General features: G+C 41.1%; 1 protein-coding gene and 1 long non-coding RNA gene across 2 annotated transcripts in view; one reads left to right on the forward strand and one right to left on the reverse strand.

Annotated features, from left to right (window-relative positions):
* On the reverse strand, positions 1 to 9,768 carry LOC116787041. The gene is made up of 2 exons (XR_004357139.1): positions 8,199 to 9,768; positions 1 to 5,601 (listed from the first exon to the last, which is right to left on the reverse strand). It is a non-coding gene; the product is annotated as an uncharacterized LOC116787041 (long non-coding RNA).
* Positions 9,669 to 16,603, forward strand: part of SLC39A6 (solute carrier family 39 member 6) — a 20,727-nt gene continuing 13,792 nt past the window's right edge. The window contains exons 1-6 of the mRNA XM_032688265.1: positions 9,669 to 9,720; positions 11,071 to 11,882; positions 13,068 to 13,248; positions 13,408 to 13,577; positions 14,470 to 14,682; positions 15,882 to 15,951. Of these exons, the coding sequence (XP_032544156.1) occupies positions 11,100 to 11,882; positions 13,068 to 13,248; positions 13,408 to 13,577; positions 14,470 to 14,682; positions 15,882 to 15,951 (1,417 nt within the window). The 5' untranslated portion in view covers positions 9,669 to 9,720; positions 11,071 to 11,099. The remainder of the gene's footprint in view (positions 9,721 to 11,070; positions 11,883 to 13,067; positions 13,249 to 13,407; positions 13,578 to 14,469; positions 14,683 to 15,881; positions 15,952 to 16,603) is intronic.

A 16,603-nucleotide genomic window follows, 5' to 3' on the forward strand; every position in this document is an offset into this window, starting at 1 on the left:
TTAATTTCTAAAGACATTTAATAAGCAGTAGTTTAGGGTTTTAAAATAACCATAAGAAAACAAAGTTCAATATGGAGGCATGAATTCACAACAGGTAGATATTAAGTTTTTATACCAAACACACATATTTAGTGTAAATTCTTATATGTCTCCATTCCCCTCTTTAGGATTTAAGCCATAACTGCTTATGAGACAGAGCACAGAGAATACTTGAAGGCTTTTCTGATCCATCACATTTGAGGTGGCAGTGTGAGAAACTAGGTAATGGAAAAATATTTTTCTTCTTTTCCCACAACTACAGTGTTAGTTAAAGCATTCTCCTTGGAAGACAGGATTTCTCACACTTCAGGTCTCACTTTTGCTCCATCCTTTCACCACCTTGTAAAAGTTAGTCCAGGTTAATTCTTGGGCATTGTGCCAATGGCTTCAGCTAAAGCTTTTAGAATACATCTCAGTGAAAAATCAGACTTACTAGAGCTGTGTTGCACTCAATTAGCATACATTCCCATTCCATCAAGTCAGGACACCCACCCAGGACTGGCTGCCACAAACAGTATAGGCAATGGTTTTCAGGTATCTGTAGTTCTCTAACCCAAATATCTGATCTCTGCATTTGGTGAATGAAGCAGACAGGAGGCATCATTCTTTCTCAGGACACCACTTATGAAGAGATCTGCTTATTATCAGGAGGCTTGGAGACTACAACTGACTTGGGTAACAGCTACATCATTTTTTTTCTTCACTGTTAAAAACATTCTGGTGACACTGAAAAAAATAAACTCTCCTCAGTTGTGGAAGAGGGGGGAAGAGATGTGGTCATTAGGTCAATGATTACATAATACTCATTTTCGGGATGCTCACTTGCAACCTGATTTACAGACAGGCCAAAGGCCTCTTACAGGACCATTTACCATCAGTGTAAATTTTTCCTTTTTAAGAAGTTGTTAGTCAGAAAAAAACCTCACAAACTGGGTGTCTAGATTATTGTGCAACAAGCATAAAAATATTTTTTCCTGATTGCTACCAATGCAGCATCTCTGCAGGAGTTCTCAGTACTGATGGTATTGTTGAGCAAAATCAGTGGAAAAACTCAGCACAGAAAAAAATTGCAGACTTGAACTGAAATTCTTACATATAGAGTAGGATTTTCTTTTGTTGTCACTCATGCTCTATTTCCAATTTTGTTTCTCTATTTTACTTTTACACAGACATCTTAAAAGCATAAATGGTAAGGGAATTAGTATCTATTACCAGTATGTAGTTTTTTGAATGTTATTTTTGAATGTAAAAACATTAACACATTTTAGTAGCTTTGTGTGATTGACTGAGATCTGTGAATAGCGCCTTTCAATTATACACTAGTAACTGCATTACTTTGGAATTTTGTGGAGTAGTTTGCTCTCAAGATGAAGGATGGAAAACAGGCAACTGTCTTACAGGAAGAAAGTTTAAAACTGAGTAGGATGAGAAATATGAGAAAGTTAGAATCTGGAAATTCTTTCATGTCCCAAACAGAAGAGAGCATTGAACCAGCCATGGTTCACAGCAGAATATGAAGTGAAACACTTTGGAGAATCCTGATGACTGAACCCAGACAAACTGTAACATCTTAAGTAATGCATCAGCATTTACTTTGCCAGGGTTGAAGAACCACCACTCAGGGTACCAAAGGACAGGCTGCTGTTTTTTCTGGAGAAGACTACTAAGAATTAAAACTGCAAGCACAGTTGAAAGCAAAGGAAGAGCTACAGAATTTGACAGCTATGACATCAAAAGTAACTATGTACTCGTGTGTCTGAGCAAATAATATTAACAGGTTAGGTTAAGAGACAATGTTTTAGCTATAGCTCTCAGGCCATCAGATCACCTGAAACAACTCAGAAAGAAAAAATGAGTGCAGCACAGCACTGAGTGTGCTGTCAGTGCTCAATAACAGATACACTACTTACTGAGCTGTGGTTTTGTTGTCATTGTCTGGCAGCAAGATCATTTGTTTTAATGACCTTCTGCCATCATGTGAAAGTAATAGCTCTTTTGATTGGACGTGTGGTAAAATTAAAGGCTAATTGGTATTCCACTGACAATATACAGTCGTGCCTCGTTGTGCTGCTGACAAGATCTGATGGATGCTGCTTCAGGTTCAAAGGAAATTAGTTCAATAGGAAAAAAAACCTGGCAGTGCCTGGTTTTCAAGTTATCTACTAGTGTTCTATTTCACAAGAGATATTATACCATCCAAATTCAATACATACCAGGCAGAAGAAAACATAATGACAATAATCCTAAATATTACTGTGGCATCTGTCCCCTGTATGAGGTTACTTTGGTATCACAGTTTTGAAACAAGTACACCTGAAAGCAGCAATAATTTAACACAAGTGAGGACATTAGAGTAACAGTTTGTCAAAACAGGCAAGTTTTGAGACAAACAACAGGTCTCCTACTCACAGAAACGTTACAAGAAATTCTGAACGTTAGAGCTTGGCTGCTTGATATCTAGAAACCCTGTATGTGCTAAGCAGTTCCAGAGGTGTAGCTTATCTAAAGTGTTAAAAGTGCTACATGCAGTTTTAGAGTTTGTCTACTTATGTACAGTTACTACAACACACAATCTATTCTGCAGAATGTAAACAAGCAACTGTGGCATGTCCCAAGACCTACCCAACACACACGCTGCTATTTCTTTCCAGAAAGTGCCAAACAGAAATACAGCAATACTTTTAAGGTATAGATTTTCCAGTTAATGTCTCCATCTGTGATCCAGGCTTTGTGTCAGAACAGGTTTACTTCAAATATTACCTTAATGGTAGCCATTAAAACTTTACTGATTAGAATTTAAACTTACATTATTCATTAAAGACAGGCTTTTAAAATAGCATGGGAGTGCTAGATCCAGACTGAAGAATGTGAACAAGCAGGCTTGGATTCTGAGATGCTAAGTATTCATTAGCTTCAGTAATTTCAAAGACATTGGGTTTTGAAAACTTTGATTTTAAACTTGGGTTAAGAAAGACAACTTCCCAAATGCATGCCTTCCAATTATCTTCTGTATCCAGCAGAGAATCTAAAATACAGCTAAAACTGCTGTGCTCATACGCGCTTTTCGAATCCAGCTTTTAACAGTCCTAGTTTTCCAAAGCAATCTGAATTCCAAAACTTTATTCCAACAGTTCATTAAACAGCTATGGCTTCCATTATTACAATCCATTTTCCAATCATTTTTCTGTTAGGACAAAGCAAATCAGGGTGCAAAAAAGGAGCAAGCTGTGTCAAAGGGAAGGTGGCCAGCCATCAATCCAATCCTGCGTTCAGCCCAAATAAAAGAGCTGCAGCAGAGGTCATCCTGGTGCAACATTCCTTTTACAAGACACTGTACCTAAAATTGCAGAGAATATGCTGCTACCCTGAACATCATTCTTCACCATGAATTTTCTTGTTGTAAGTGAATGTTGCATTGTTGGCTCAAGTACAGAAGTGAAGGCAATGAGTGTCAAAAAGCCCAGTGCTATCCCAGTAAGATTTGCAGCCTGCTTCTGCTGATTGAGTCAGGGCACTTGAGATTCAGGCTTCTACTTATGCAATCAAACATGGAAAAAAGGAACAAACAAATAAGGAAGCTATTGCTTCTGTGTTTTTTAAATATAACTTTTTCTAATTAAGCAGAAAGTTGTTGATGAAAGAATTGCTACCCCTGTGTTTTAGACATACATAAAACATGCATGTTCTATGATGCAGCTTTGACAACTTTTAGAATAAAAGCTCTAAGCTCCAGATGATAAACTGTACTCAGACACTTTGACTATTATATTCCAGTGGCACAAAGGAACAGAATTTCCATCCTGGGATACCTTGTAATTATGTTGTAAAGTCTCCTGTGAAGATACATAATAACTTATAGTACTTAAAAGCATGCCATGCATGAATAAATTCTGTTTTTCTCCTCCTTCAGCATCTTTCATTCAATAGCATCCACAAGAATGTATAAAACTATTGCATATTACTGTATTGTGTATGTTGTGTGTATGTATATATAGCCTCGCTATATAACCAAGTGCACTGTTCTAAAATTCTAAATAGGTATCTCTGGAGTGCTTCTCTCTTCCCGTCCCCCCTCCCCTCATTTTCTCCACATTCTTTTCTAGTATATTTTGCTGTTGCTTACACTCTTTTCCTTCCTGAAAACTCAGCCTTTCTCTGTCTAGACCCAGTACCACTACAATACCCAAACAACAATAGCTATTAGAGGTTACCAAATCTTGTTGCCCAGTAGAGGCCAGGATGCCAATAGTGGGGCTGAGCATGTTTTCTCAATAGGTGGAGGTGTACAGTACACACATACACACACAGCCATCCACACAGATACACAGACAAAAAACATAGCCCTGGCACAACCACCAACAGCACCAGCATCCACAATACTGTTCCCCTGTCTGGCTGATTAGGATGAAAGCCTGCGAGCAAGGAACACATACTCCATACAATACTCCAGTGGCTGTTCATAGACACTCCATCTGTCCAGTAACTGACTGCTGGATCTTCTGGTGTCTCCAGTGTCTGGCACCTGGACATAAAAGCCCCTAAGGCCTGCACGTCCACATGGGTTGCTGGGTCCCAAACCCCCGGGAGCATGTGACACACACCCTCTGACTCTCTCTGGTAACTGGTCTTACTCAGTCTATACCCAAGCCCTGAATTCCCTGATCTGACAGTCGCCTCATGTACAAAGGCACGTGCTAACAGGCTCTCTTACAGCTGGTCCCCTGACCCCATGGGTTCTTCCCACAGCTGGCCCGGAGCTCCTAGTCTCTCCCATAGACCACACCCAGGGTTCTCTGGTATCTCCAGTACTTGGCTCCCAAGCTTATTTTACTAGCCTGATAGCCCAGCTTCATGCTCCTTAGTAATTACACACAGTGATGTACAGATCCTCACAAGACACATGTACTCCAGTCTTTCCAGCTGCTGCCACTCCAGACAAATGGATATCTATGACTGGGCATCTGTCCACTTGCTGGCACTCAGCCCTACACACACTCCAGTCTTTGCAGCTGCTGGTATCACAGAAGCATGGGCCCCTGTGACCGCTGGTCCCCTCTCTGTTCACTGGTACTTAGCTGTCCACCCACAGACAGACAGACCCTCATCCATGAAAACAGTTGCAAATGAAGTTCAGCAACAATGCTGGAAAAGCAGCACTGATCAGGTACTTACCAGCGGCCTTACAACCGGCCCTTACTGCTACCTCTTCCTTATCTTCTCACATTTGTCCCTCCTCAAAACACCTTGATCCTCCTTTTCCCCTACCTTGGCCCTTCCCCTTAATGTTTTATAATAAGTCTTGCACAATCCCAAGGATTTCTGAAGTCATTATGGGATACAAGGACAATGTCCCTCTCAGGATGATATAGTATCTGTAGTAACCCAGAGAGCCTCTTCCATTAACTCGTCTGGTGAGTTTCACACTTGGTCCTGAGGCACATCCTCCTCCTTTTACAGTCCTAGATCCAGATCAGGGTGTTCTTTTCTGATGTTTTCCCAGTGATTTCATCACTGGAGTTTCACCTCCTGTCATTGCTCCTCTGTGCTCATGGCAGTCAGCCTCTGGTCACATCATGCGGAAATTAACCAATTTTCTGTATTATTGTTACATTATCAAGCCCAGCTGAAAAATTTACAAATTATTTTCAATACAGATATTCTAGATACATCATAAGCATCGATGAACACAAAATACAATCAAAATTACTGAACACAAGAACCCCAACAGACCCAAACTGCAAAGCTTTTGGTTTGTAAGTGCCTGTCATAGCACGCACAAATGCCTAGGGAGTTTTCCCAATGACTTCAATAATTGATAGATGAAGCTAAAGGCAAAAGATGCTCTGTAGGGAAAGATAGCATAACTTTGATATTTTATTTCTGTTCTTTACCCTTTTAATAATTTTTAGGGCTCATTCTGTAGAAATTATTTGCAAGCACATCTAAATTGAAATGTCGTGACTATAGCCATGATTTCTAAGAAAATATAAGATACAAGTTGAAGCCCCACCCTGATAGTTAGTGCTTCCCTGGATGTCTGTGCAGCTAAGCACAGCACAAAAGGATCTAATGCTCCTCCTGTGCAGCTTCCAAATAACTATTTCTTCTGTTAAAACCTCTGTATTTCAGAGAGGTCTTCGGAAAAGAATTTGTTGACGTGAGAATGAGCCACTGAAGAGAGACAGGAGTACAGGAGAAGGTCCTGGAGATTCTTAGGTAAGGGCTTAGGTACTGCTTGTTAGCATCTCTATTGAAAGACATATATTTATATATATATTGTTACTTAAGAAACAACTGCTAATTAAAAAACACCTAAGCCCCCAGAGCTCACTTTGTAGGTTGCTAAAAATCTGCAGCCATTCAGCAGACATAGCCAGTAATACTATTTTTCTCCAGACGGAATTCTAAGTATTTTAAAAACCATCACAGAACACACACACAAACTAAGGACACTGCTACTTTAAAATATATCTTTAGAAATTAGAATATAATAACATCAAATATGCAATTGCTAACTAGTTGTTCAGTATGGCATTGGGGAGAGGAACTTTTTGGAAGAATAACAGAAGGAACTGCTGATTCAGGGATTTCTTTACAAGTGCGGAATGCCGTTAATAGAATAAAAGGATTATTGGAGATTTTAAAGAAAAATAAGGGAGTTTTGCATGAAGCTACACTGGTCCAGGAATTGCATGGTAACAGCTTTGCAGTTTAAAACAAATTTTTGGTTTTTAACTTTCAGAGTTTTCATTCATACATTTAATATTTCTAATCACATAGCTGTTCTCAATTAAAAGTTAAAAGGCAAGGAAATATAAAACCTTCCAAATCTCAAGAAAGTTCTATGGATAGAAGCTTAGAAGGACCACAGAAGAGTGGCCCTCAGCATCATGCTCAGGGCCACTTCCCCACTCACTTCTTTATCATCACCTCCGCTAAGTGTGTAATGTTGAGCTCATACAACACAGCTGTGATAAAGTCATGCAAAGAGACTGGAACTGCACGAACAACTGGCTCCTTACTGGTTCCACACCACTACGTTTTAAAGCATTTGCATTGACACACACTCAGCAAAGCAATCAAGAAATTTTTGGGCAACACCAGTCAGAGCAGTTAAGCAGGTGGTAATATTTCACAAACTTTTCCACTTCCATCCTATTCTTCCTCATCCATCTCTTTTCCATGCTGAAAAGGCTGTCACCTCCTGAAAAGCCCTTCTGAACAGGAAAAAAAATAACCAAAAATCCCGACAAAGATGGTCTTTTCAATTCCAAACATACTCTTTCAGGAACAGAGGCCTGGAGCTACACACTGTCATTAAGATGAAGTCCCATGACGAATTAAGACAGCTATCAAACTGCTTCCTGGTTTGCTCTCCACTGACTCTCTAAGTAATGTTTCCCATTTGTCCACAGGTTAAGAGATTTTTACACATTCATTAAACCATCCACAAGGGTCACCAAGACCTCTGTTTTATCTGATCACAGCTACTCCAGAGCTTATGGCTGGACTAAGACATGGCTAACAGAAAGGGCAAAAATAGACTGAAGGGCTTTAATTTTACCATGAGATAAACTTACTGAGATAATTCAGGTACCGTAAAACTGACTTGACATCAAGTTTTACTGCAAATAAGTTTTTTCGGTGAATTGTTTTTACCAGCATGGGTTCTTTTCGCCTACCTGACGTGTGTTAGCTACTCAAATTAAACTAAAAAAAAAAAAAAATAGAGAGCATTTTAGCACTGAAGACCAGTTCTGTGACCTAAGCTCTAGCACTTAGGTCTGTACATGACCTTGACAAGATTTTAGAGGAAACTGCAGATTTTACACAATGAAACAGACAGAGACAGTGGATGCATTCAAGAGGCTAGAAAAACAGGCTCCATCATTTAGCAGCTGTAATTTGAAAAAATTAAAAAAAAAATAATTTACCCCAATCAAATGCCTAACAATAGCATCTTATAAATGATAACACAACATAAATGTTGTGTTACTGAAATATTACTAAGGCATCTGGTAAATAATATTCATGGTAAATGAATTAGCATTAAACAAAAAATGCCACCCACTCCTGCATTTTATAGCCTCTCTCTCTTCCTCCAGGGGAAAAGAAAAAAAGAAGAGTAAGGTTGAGGGACACAGAGTTTTTTTCAATACCTCAAAAGTGACCACACAGAACAAATCCATAACCTTCTGACATGTTGCTCTCTGTTTCTGGAGTTGTTCACAACGCATATTTCCCTTCTGTCCTTCAGTCAGCTGAACTCACAAAACAAAGAGGTTTAATTCAGTCAGAGCTGGAGGTATTAGGCATAACACAGATAGATCTGTCACCTCCTGACTTCTGAGCAAGGTCAAGAATGCAGGCAGCAGAAGGAGAAAGATGGGCGAGAATGGTTTAGATGTTAAGTCACTGGCATAACATTTAGGAGTCATTGGTAAAGCCAGATCCTGCAGCAGGATTCAGCGTTGCTTTCACACTCCAGCAAGCTGAAAAATCTTGGCAACTGATCACACAAGAGAAGCCAAATTCCAGAGCCAGCTGGGATGGGTAAGCACAACTGCACCCACTTTACTAGCAATATTAATCATGTGATGGTAGACTGTAAAACTCTGGAAATGGTAGAGGAGTAAAGAGGAAATGTAAGAGAGCCTATGCCAGGGATACACAGTGGTGAAGGGCTCATGATGAGGTAAGAAAAGCGGTACAGCAAAGCAACGTTTGAAAAACTGAGTATGCCTATTCAGAAGAAAGCAACATGTTTTTAGCAAGTTTCAAGCCTTTCTCCGAGGTGACCTCATTCCTTTCTTACAGTGTCTTTGTCGAGTCGTGAGCAGAGCACAGTTTTCTTCTGCCAGATCGTTAATTACAATGGCAGTTCGACCAAAGAGTGTTCACCGCCATGGCCTTGTGGATGCCAACAAAACCCGACATCACCTGCCATTTACCCGCACCCCTTGTTTACAACCAGTCAGCCCACTTCCAGCCCTTGCTTGCCTGCACACGTACTCTTTGAGACTAGGAGTCCTCGTACAAAGCCCTTTCCAAGCATCCCTCCAAGGGATGCTACCACACCCAGCACCATCATCCAAACCGCCGATTCCAGCCCAGAACAACTCGTATTTTCTGGGAGGAACCTCTCTGACTCTCATCCTTTTAACTCTTCGAGGAGCACTTCACACCTCGCAGGGAACCGCCATCTTCCAAACACCACCAAACCCAAATTTCAGTGCTTTCGTACATAAGGACCCTCTCGGGACTCAGCCTTCCTCCTCCCGGGCCACCTCCTCCGCGCTGCTGACTCTCTCCCGCCTTGCCCTTCCCCAGCCCGCACGGTTCCCCCTGGGCTCTCTCTCCCGCCTTGCCCTTCCCCAGCCCGCACGGTTCCTCCTCGCTGCCCCCCGTACAGAGCCCCGGAGCAGCTCCCGCAGGGCACCAGCAGCACTCGGACGGTGGGGGGGCGGCGAGACCCTCGGGGCGGCTCCAGCCGGTGCGGAAGCCACAGTTCCGCCACCCCCACGTGACTCCCGCCCCTCTCCGCCGTTGGAGAAGCTCCGGAGCGGCGCGTGGCGGCCGCCGTACCCGGAAAAGGAAAGGAAAGGGAAGGGAAGGGGCGCGGCGCGGCCGGCGCGGGCGGGCAGCGGCGGCAGGGCTCAGCCCGTCCCGGCGGCGGGCCAGGTAACCTCTGTCTTCTTTTTCTCCTCCCCTTCCCGCGGCTGCTGCCCTCTCACGGCCCGGAGCCGGCCCGGGGCCGGTCCTGCCCCAGCGCGGCGCTCAGGGCAGTGCCGGTGTCCGGGGCCGCCGCGGCGTTGGCAGCGGGGACCGTGAGCGCGGGCGCGGCTCCTGCGGGTCACGGAACCACAGAGCGGGTCAGGTCGGGAGGAGCCAACAGTGGAGCATCTGGTCCAGCCTCCCTGCTCAAGCAGGGCCGTCCTTGCGCACATGGCACAGGATGGTGTCCAGATGGTTCCTGATTGTCTCCAGTGAGGGACACTCCACAACCTCTCCGGGCAACTTGTTCCAGTGCGCGGTCACCCGCACAGTAAATAAGCTTCTCGTCATGCTCCGGTGGTACTCCTTGTGCATCAGTTTCTGCCCATTCTCTCTTGTCCTGTTGGTTGGCACCGCGGAGAAGAGCCCGGATCCATGCTCTTGGCACTCCTCCTTCAGATACTCATAGACATTGATGAGGTCACCTCTCGGCCGTCTCTTTCTGCTGCCGGTGTGGGGTTTTTAAGGCTGACTAATCTTTTAGGAAACTGAGGTTCTCGGCTTTAGGTTATGTTCTCTGTGTCTCCCTGGAAAAGAGCTGAGGCAGCCCTCGGGCGTAGCCCTGCACGCAGCCTCCACAGCAGTTCATTCGCAGCCTTGCTGGAGTATTTATATTTATGGAATGAAACACATAAACGCTTGTGAGTGTCTGGTCCACAGCCATGGTCTGCCTGCCTAGTGAAAGAAGCCATGTGACCGTAATGTTAAAACACAGACAGAACATGGCAGCATAACAAATGCATTTTTGTGGAGTGGTGGAAGCACTCACCCAGCTGGTTTGCCAAAACCTCCAGGAAATCCAGTGATTAAAGGTTGGGAATTTCGATTTTTAAGCAGGAGCGTATAGTTTATACTACTTATTCATTCCTAAGAGAGAAATTATAGGGCTTCTTTTAAGCACGAGAAAACCCTAACCTAGAACTGAGTTGGTGCACCCTTGAGGGCTCTCATTGTTTAGCCAGTATTAGCAGTGACTCAGGTGAAGCTAAACAAAGGTAAGCTTGCACCTGGGGAGGTGTTTATGGCCAGTGACCTCACTGTGGTATGCAGCTTCATCTCCTGTTGCCTGAGGCCAGACATCTGGGAAAAGTGCTGAATGCATAAGAAGTTTAAATGTTTCTCACTGCATTGATGCTTTAAGAAGGGCTTGATTTTGTTGTGGTTTTTTTTGTTTGTTTAAGCAGATTATGAACTAGCATTACAGAGGAAGATGTGATCGGTTCTGTGCAAACTGTTAAAATTTTCCTCTTTTTTTAGATTGTTTGCACTGCTAAAAAGGAACTGCAATGGAGAGTACGGTATCAGTTATTTTCCTTGTATCCTTTTCCATACTGCTGTGTGAAAGTTATCATCATGGAGTGGAGACCGTTACTGTTGTGCATACATCAGAGAGAGCTTTTCCAGAAAAGACAGTGGGCATTAATACTGACTTGGCAGGACTAATACAGAAGTTTCACCTTCAAGAACTTTTTCATCGTTATGGAGAAAACAACTCTCTATCAATTGATGGGTTTAGAAAACTTCTCCAGAACATAGGTATAGATAAAATGAAAAGGATTAAAATAGGCCACGATCATGACCATGATCGCCATGATCATGACCATGATCACCACGATCATGATCATCATGACCATGACCATGACCATGATCATCACTTTCACCGTAATCATGTTTCGTCGAGTAAAAGCTCCGAGAAGACTGCTTGTCCAAACCATGAATCGGATGCTAACAAAGACCACAGGAGCAGCCACGTGAAGGAACCTCATAAAGCGGAGCATGTGGAACACCAGCAGAACTTTGTACGCAGCAAGAACACCGTTAATGAAATAATGGCATCTGTCATCACTGCTTCTGCAGGCGGCCACTCCGAGGTGCAGAATGTGCAGCCCGGGGAAGTCAAGACAGTTGCTCGTTCAGGGCTGACCGGCCCCAGTGCTGTCAATGTCACGGGCGGCCGCAATGCGAGCTGGCTTGCTGTCAGCAAGGCAAATGAATCTCGTGCTTCCCCGAAGGAGTCGGAAGGAGGAAGTTACCTGTATTCTAAACTGAAAAAACAAAGCACTCAAGAGGTGAGTCCGATTCTGTTGTATTCTCAGGAATCCGGATCCACTGGGAATGTTGTCATGGCTTCTTAGTCAGATGCTTGTCGTTCAGCTGGGTGCAAGCTTTGTGGTGTAACCATACCCGTGGCAAAACACATGCAAACAACTTTCCTTGAAACTTAACATTTTGAAGGAATATTGTGTCGTGTTCACAAGCTTAGAGGAAAATTAAGTATAAACGTATACTTTGCTTAATATATTTACTATTTATATAATAATTTAAAATATTACTAAAAATGAAATACATTTAAAATTTAAAACTTGCAGTTCTGCCTTAAAGTCAGTCTCTGTCTTGTTTTCCTAATAATATGATGAAAGTAAAAAAATCTAGTTAAAATACTGTCATTCTTATCAAAGCTGTCACAGCTGTGATAGCATAGAACCATCTTCCTTCAGCCCCCTCCCCGTCTTTAAGACTGTATATAGAAACCAACTGTAAAAAATATTGTGTCAAAAAGTTATCTAGTACTTAAAAATAGTAAAAAGCAGGGCCAATAAAGTCAATAATTGTGTTGTAGACAGTTTTCTTACACAGTCAAGTCCTTTTCCGTTAAAGCCTTTAAAAGGCAATTGGGGTCTTGACATTTGCAGCCATGCCAGGTAATTCAGGATGGATGTTGTGTAACGTGTGACTGTAGGTATTGAATTCACAAGTTGTTGCTGTGTTCTGCACAGTCAAAGCAGAAGTACTACTGTTCTTTAAACTTGGTGAGACTACATGTAGGTCATCCAATGGGGAGCTCTTTACTAGAGGAAGTGTATGCAGAACATGCTCTGTGCAAGACTTTCCATAGTAGTCACTTCTATAAAAAGGTATTTGACCTTGTTATAGCTTCCTTGTGTGGCCTTTAAAACAGAATGAAAAGTATTAGGCCTTTTCTATTTACACAGCAAAAAGCATCTGACCCACTTGTGCTGAGAATGAGTGATAATTACCTACCAGGACTCCCAAATGAGCTTTCTGGGAGAGGAAAGGGGTGGAGGGACATTTTTCACTTAAATTGGTCTGTTATCAGTTTTTGAGTTGTGTTGATACAGCTGTTTTTATGTGGTACCACTGCATTTCAATTAAGATGGGATGTGCAGTCCTTTTAAGGTATGTCATGGTATTTTGGTTCTGGTTAATCGTTAACATACGTCTTATTTCCGCAGTGCTCAAATGCTTCAAAACTGATGCAGTCACATGGAATAGGCACTCAAGTATTGCTGTCTGCTACAGAATTTAGTTACCTCTGTCCAGCTCTTATTAATCAGATCGATGGCAAGTACTGCATAGTCCATGCAACTAGTGAAAAAGCTGAAACTCCTCCCAAAAGTTACTCTCTGCAGATAGGTAGGTTGTTTTTTAACATCAAAGCTTAATGGAAACATATTTCAGTTGGTTATGAATCTTTGTGGCAGTCTTTGATAACAGAAATGTTAAACAAACAAAATCATGTACAGCTGTTACTTATTGTTGTTACTGCTTAATTTTTTTTTTTTTTTTTACCAGCCTGGATTGGTGGCTTTATATCCATCTCCGTCATCAGTTTTCTTTCCTTACTGGGTGTTATATTGGTGCCGCTGATGAATCGTGTATTTTTCAAATTTCTTCTAAGTTTTCTTGTGGCACTGGCTGTGGGTACCTTGAGTGGAGATGCCTTCTTACACCTCCTTCCACATGTAAGTATTAATGACTGTTTCATTTCTCATCTCGGAGAACTTGACACCTGTCTGTAGTACTTAATGATAATTTTAATCCCTTTTAATTAATACCAGTTTGGTGAGTCACTTTTCAGCCTTGTAAAATAGATTATGTGGAATGGTTTTCCATTTGAAACTGTTTGTGTTACTCATTTCCATCCTTACAGTGCAAGAACTTCACAGCATTATCCCTCTCTCTGTTTCCTGTTTTTAGTCATATATATGCTGCCAAGTCACTTATTGTTCCTTGTATGGAAGAATTTTGCATAAATGTTCTTAGTTGTTTTTGGCAATGCTGCCTGTTCTTTTCCAGTTTAATGGACTTTACAGATAGTGGAAATTGCTCATTGAACACTTCAAATGTGGAATAGATAATCAACTGTTTTCTGTTATAAGCCACTTATGGCGATGGCTTATCTATAGTAATTTTTTTATCAGAATCAAGCATTTCTGAAGTCCAGGGAAAATATTACTTGATAGACTTTGGAGTTGTTTTTATGTAATAGGGACAATGCAATAGGTAGAAATTTAGCAATCAAATTCCCTTCTTGAAGCTCTCAGACAGACATTTTGCTGCTTCCTCTCCCAAAAGTAACTTGTTCCAGCTTTCAGAAAAGTATAAGACTGTAGCTTCAGTGAATGGGTAAATACCAGGCCTGTTCTCAGTCCTTACAATGTTTCTTCCCATCAACAAATTTCCAGCCAATGGATTTCTTTGTAATTGTTTGAGTCTGTATGCAGAGCATTTACCCTGTGAAACTTGTCAAGTCTGGCCTCCAGACATGAGGAAAATAATATGAAAAAATACTTTGTTTCTTATGTTACGGTTCTTTTGAATGTAACAACTTTCCACCTTTGGTTCTCCCTTTAGTCTCATGGAAACCATCACCATCACCATGAAAAGCCTCTGACTGAACAAAACAAAGGCTCTATGCACAAACATCCTGCATTTCAAAGTACAGAGGAGAGTGCTTACCTGGATTCTACATGGAAAGGACTTACAGCACTTGGAGGCTTGTACTTCATGTTTCTAGTGGAGCATTTGATCACTTTAATAAAGCAGTTTAAAGACAAGAAGAAAAAGGTAGGAATACTACTACTTTGAAGCTCTATTGTATTGCATGCTCATTTCTGAAAACACTTATTAAAACCCTTTTGTGAGTATTATATGTTTTTGATTTAATAGCGATAGCTGACTTGATTAGTGTTAGAATTTCATTTATATTGGTGATACATATACTTTTAAACTGCGTGATAACCTTTTTGTGTTGTCCCATTATTAAGGGCTTTTAGCTATTTCCATAACCAGACAATGTAGTACAGGCTTGATATCACAGTGAATTGTTTAATAAGCAAATGTGCAAACGTCCAAATGCACCCTTTGTTTTAACAGAGTGATTTAAGAAACCACTGTTCATTATTGACTTCCTTCTGACTGAATTTTGGCAGGTTATAAATGTTGGTAACTTGCCAATTACTCGTTCTTTACAGACTAATGTAGCCAGGAAAAATGAATGATGTAAAAGCTGACTCAGTAAAAAAAGATACAGGAAAAGCTGGTGATATAATAGAATCATAGAATGTTTTGGGTTAGAAGGGACCTTGAAGGTCATCTGGTTCCAACAATCTTAAGCTTTACTTTGATCATGGGAGGTTGTGTTGGTGTGGTTTATACTGAAGCTAAACTGTGAGCTTTCCCTATCTCTAGTTAAGTTTATTTGACAGGAAAGAAAATGAAGAGTTTCAAGCAAAGCAAGTATTTTCTGTGTCCTTCTCTGAGCCACAGGAATGAATCTCCTGTTAGACTAATTACACTCTTCTAGATACTGAGTCTAAATTGTTGTGATACAGACATTACTAAACAAGGATTAGAGATTTTACTTGGTTTTCCTTCTGTACATTATAAAAAACCCCGTTATATTGACCTTACAATAGAAAAGAATGAGTGGAATAACTTCTACTCAGTATTTGATGTGTTTTGCTTCTCAGCTAACCCCTCTGCTTATTCCTTGTGCAAAAATGTGGTGTATTTATGTGTGTGGGTTTGTTTTTTGTTTGTGGGGTTCTTTTGGTTTTTTTCTCCTCTCCTGTGGAGCCTGAGGAATCCTTGTTGTCTTATACTTAACTGGGTTTCTAATATTCCTCTTCTCCACTCTTTATATGGCCTCCATGTTGTCCTCTTTCTATGCAGGCCGCATAAATGTTGTGAATATAATTTTGCTTATGTATATCCTGAAAAATAAGTACAATATTTATAACTGCAGTATTTTCTTTTGGACTAAGAAAAAAAATGAAGATGATGGAGAAAGTAAGAAGTTTTCAGCGAATGAAGAAAAGTTAGATGCAGATGATCGTAAGTCTCATTAATATTGCACAGTTGTTATTTTGTGGCAAAGCTGTTTAAAAAACACCTGATTGATGGCAGCTCATAGATCTTCTTACTGTAGGTTGGATAACTGCCTGCTTGAATTCTTTCCAAAACCAGACCTGCCTGTGCTTTGATATATAGAGGACTAGCTCTATTTGCTGCTTTCCTTTAAAAAGGATCAATAGGTTGGAAGTGGAGAACTCACAGTTTTGAAACCTTAAGCCTTTTAATTATGAATGTAGCAGCAGAAGTTGAAGTCATCCTATGAAGCTCTTCTGGCCATGGTTGTTGCAAATACAGCTTTACCTGCTGGCTTCTGCACTTCTCTTTAGACTGTTAGATGTTATATGTGTGATTCATTATTTAGATTTCTGTGTATTTTAAGTTTGGATTTTGTTAGTTTGATTATTTATAAGGGTGATAATCTAAAATTCTAGATATTACTTGAAGTATTCAGAGTGCAAATGATCATATGTCCCCAAGGTCAGGCTTTAATCCAAACCACACCTCACTAGATACTTGTTAGCTCTTGTAGCTAAAGGAGACACTCAGTTTTTCAGAATAATTTTATAACTAATGAAAAAGTTGTCTCTAAGGTAGAAACCCCCCCGTGAATTTATTCATTTAATTTCAGGGG

Source organism: Chiroxiphia lanceolata, chromosome 1 (genome assembly GCF_009829145.1).
Source record: "Chiroxiphia lanceolata isolate bChiLan1 chromosome 1, bChiLan1.pri, whole genome shotgun sequence".
Taxonomy (NCBI): Eukaryota; Metazoa; Chordata; class Aves; order Passeriformes; family Pipridae; genus Chiroxiphia; species Chiroxiphia lanceolata.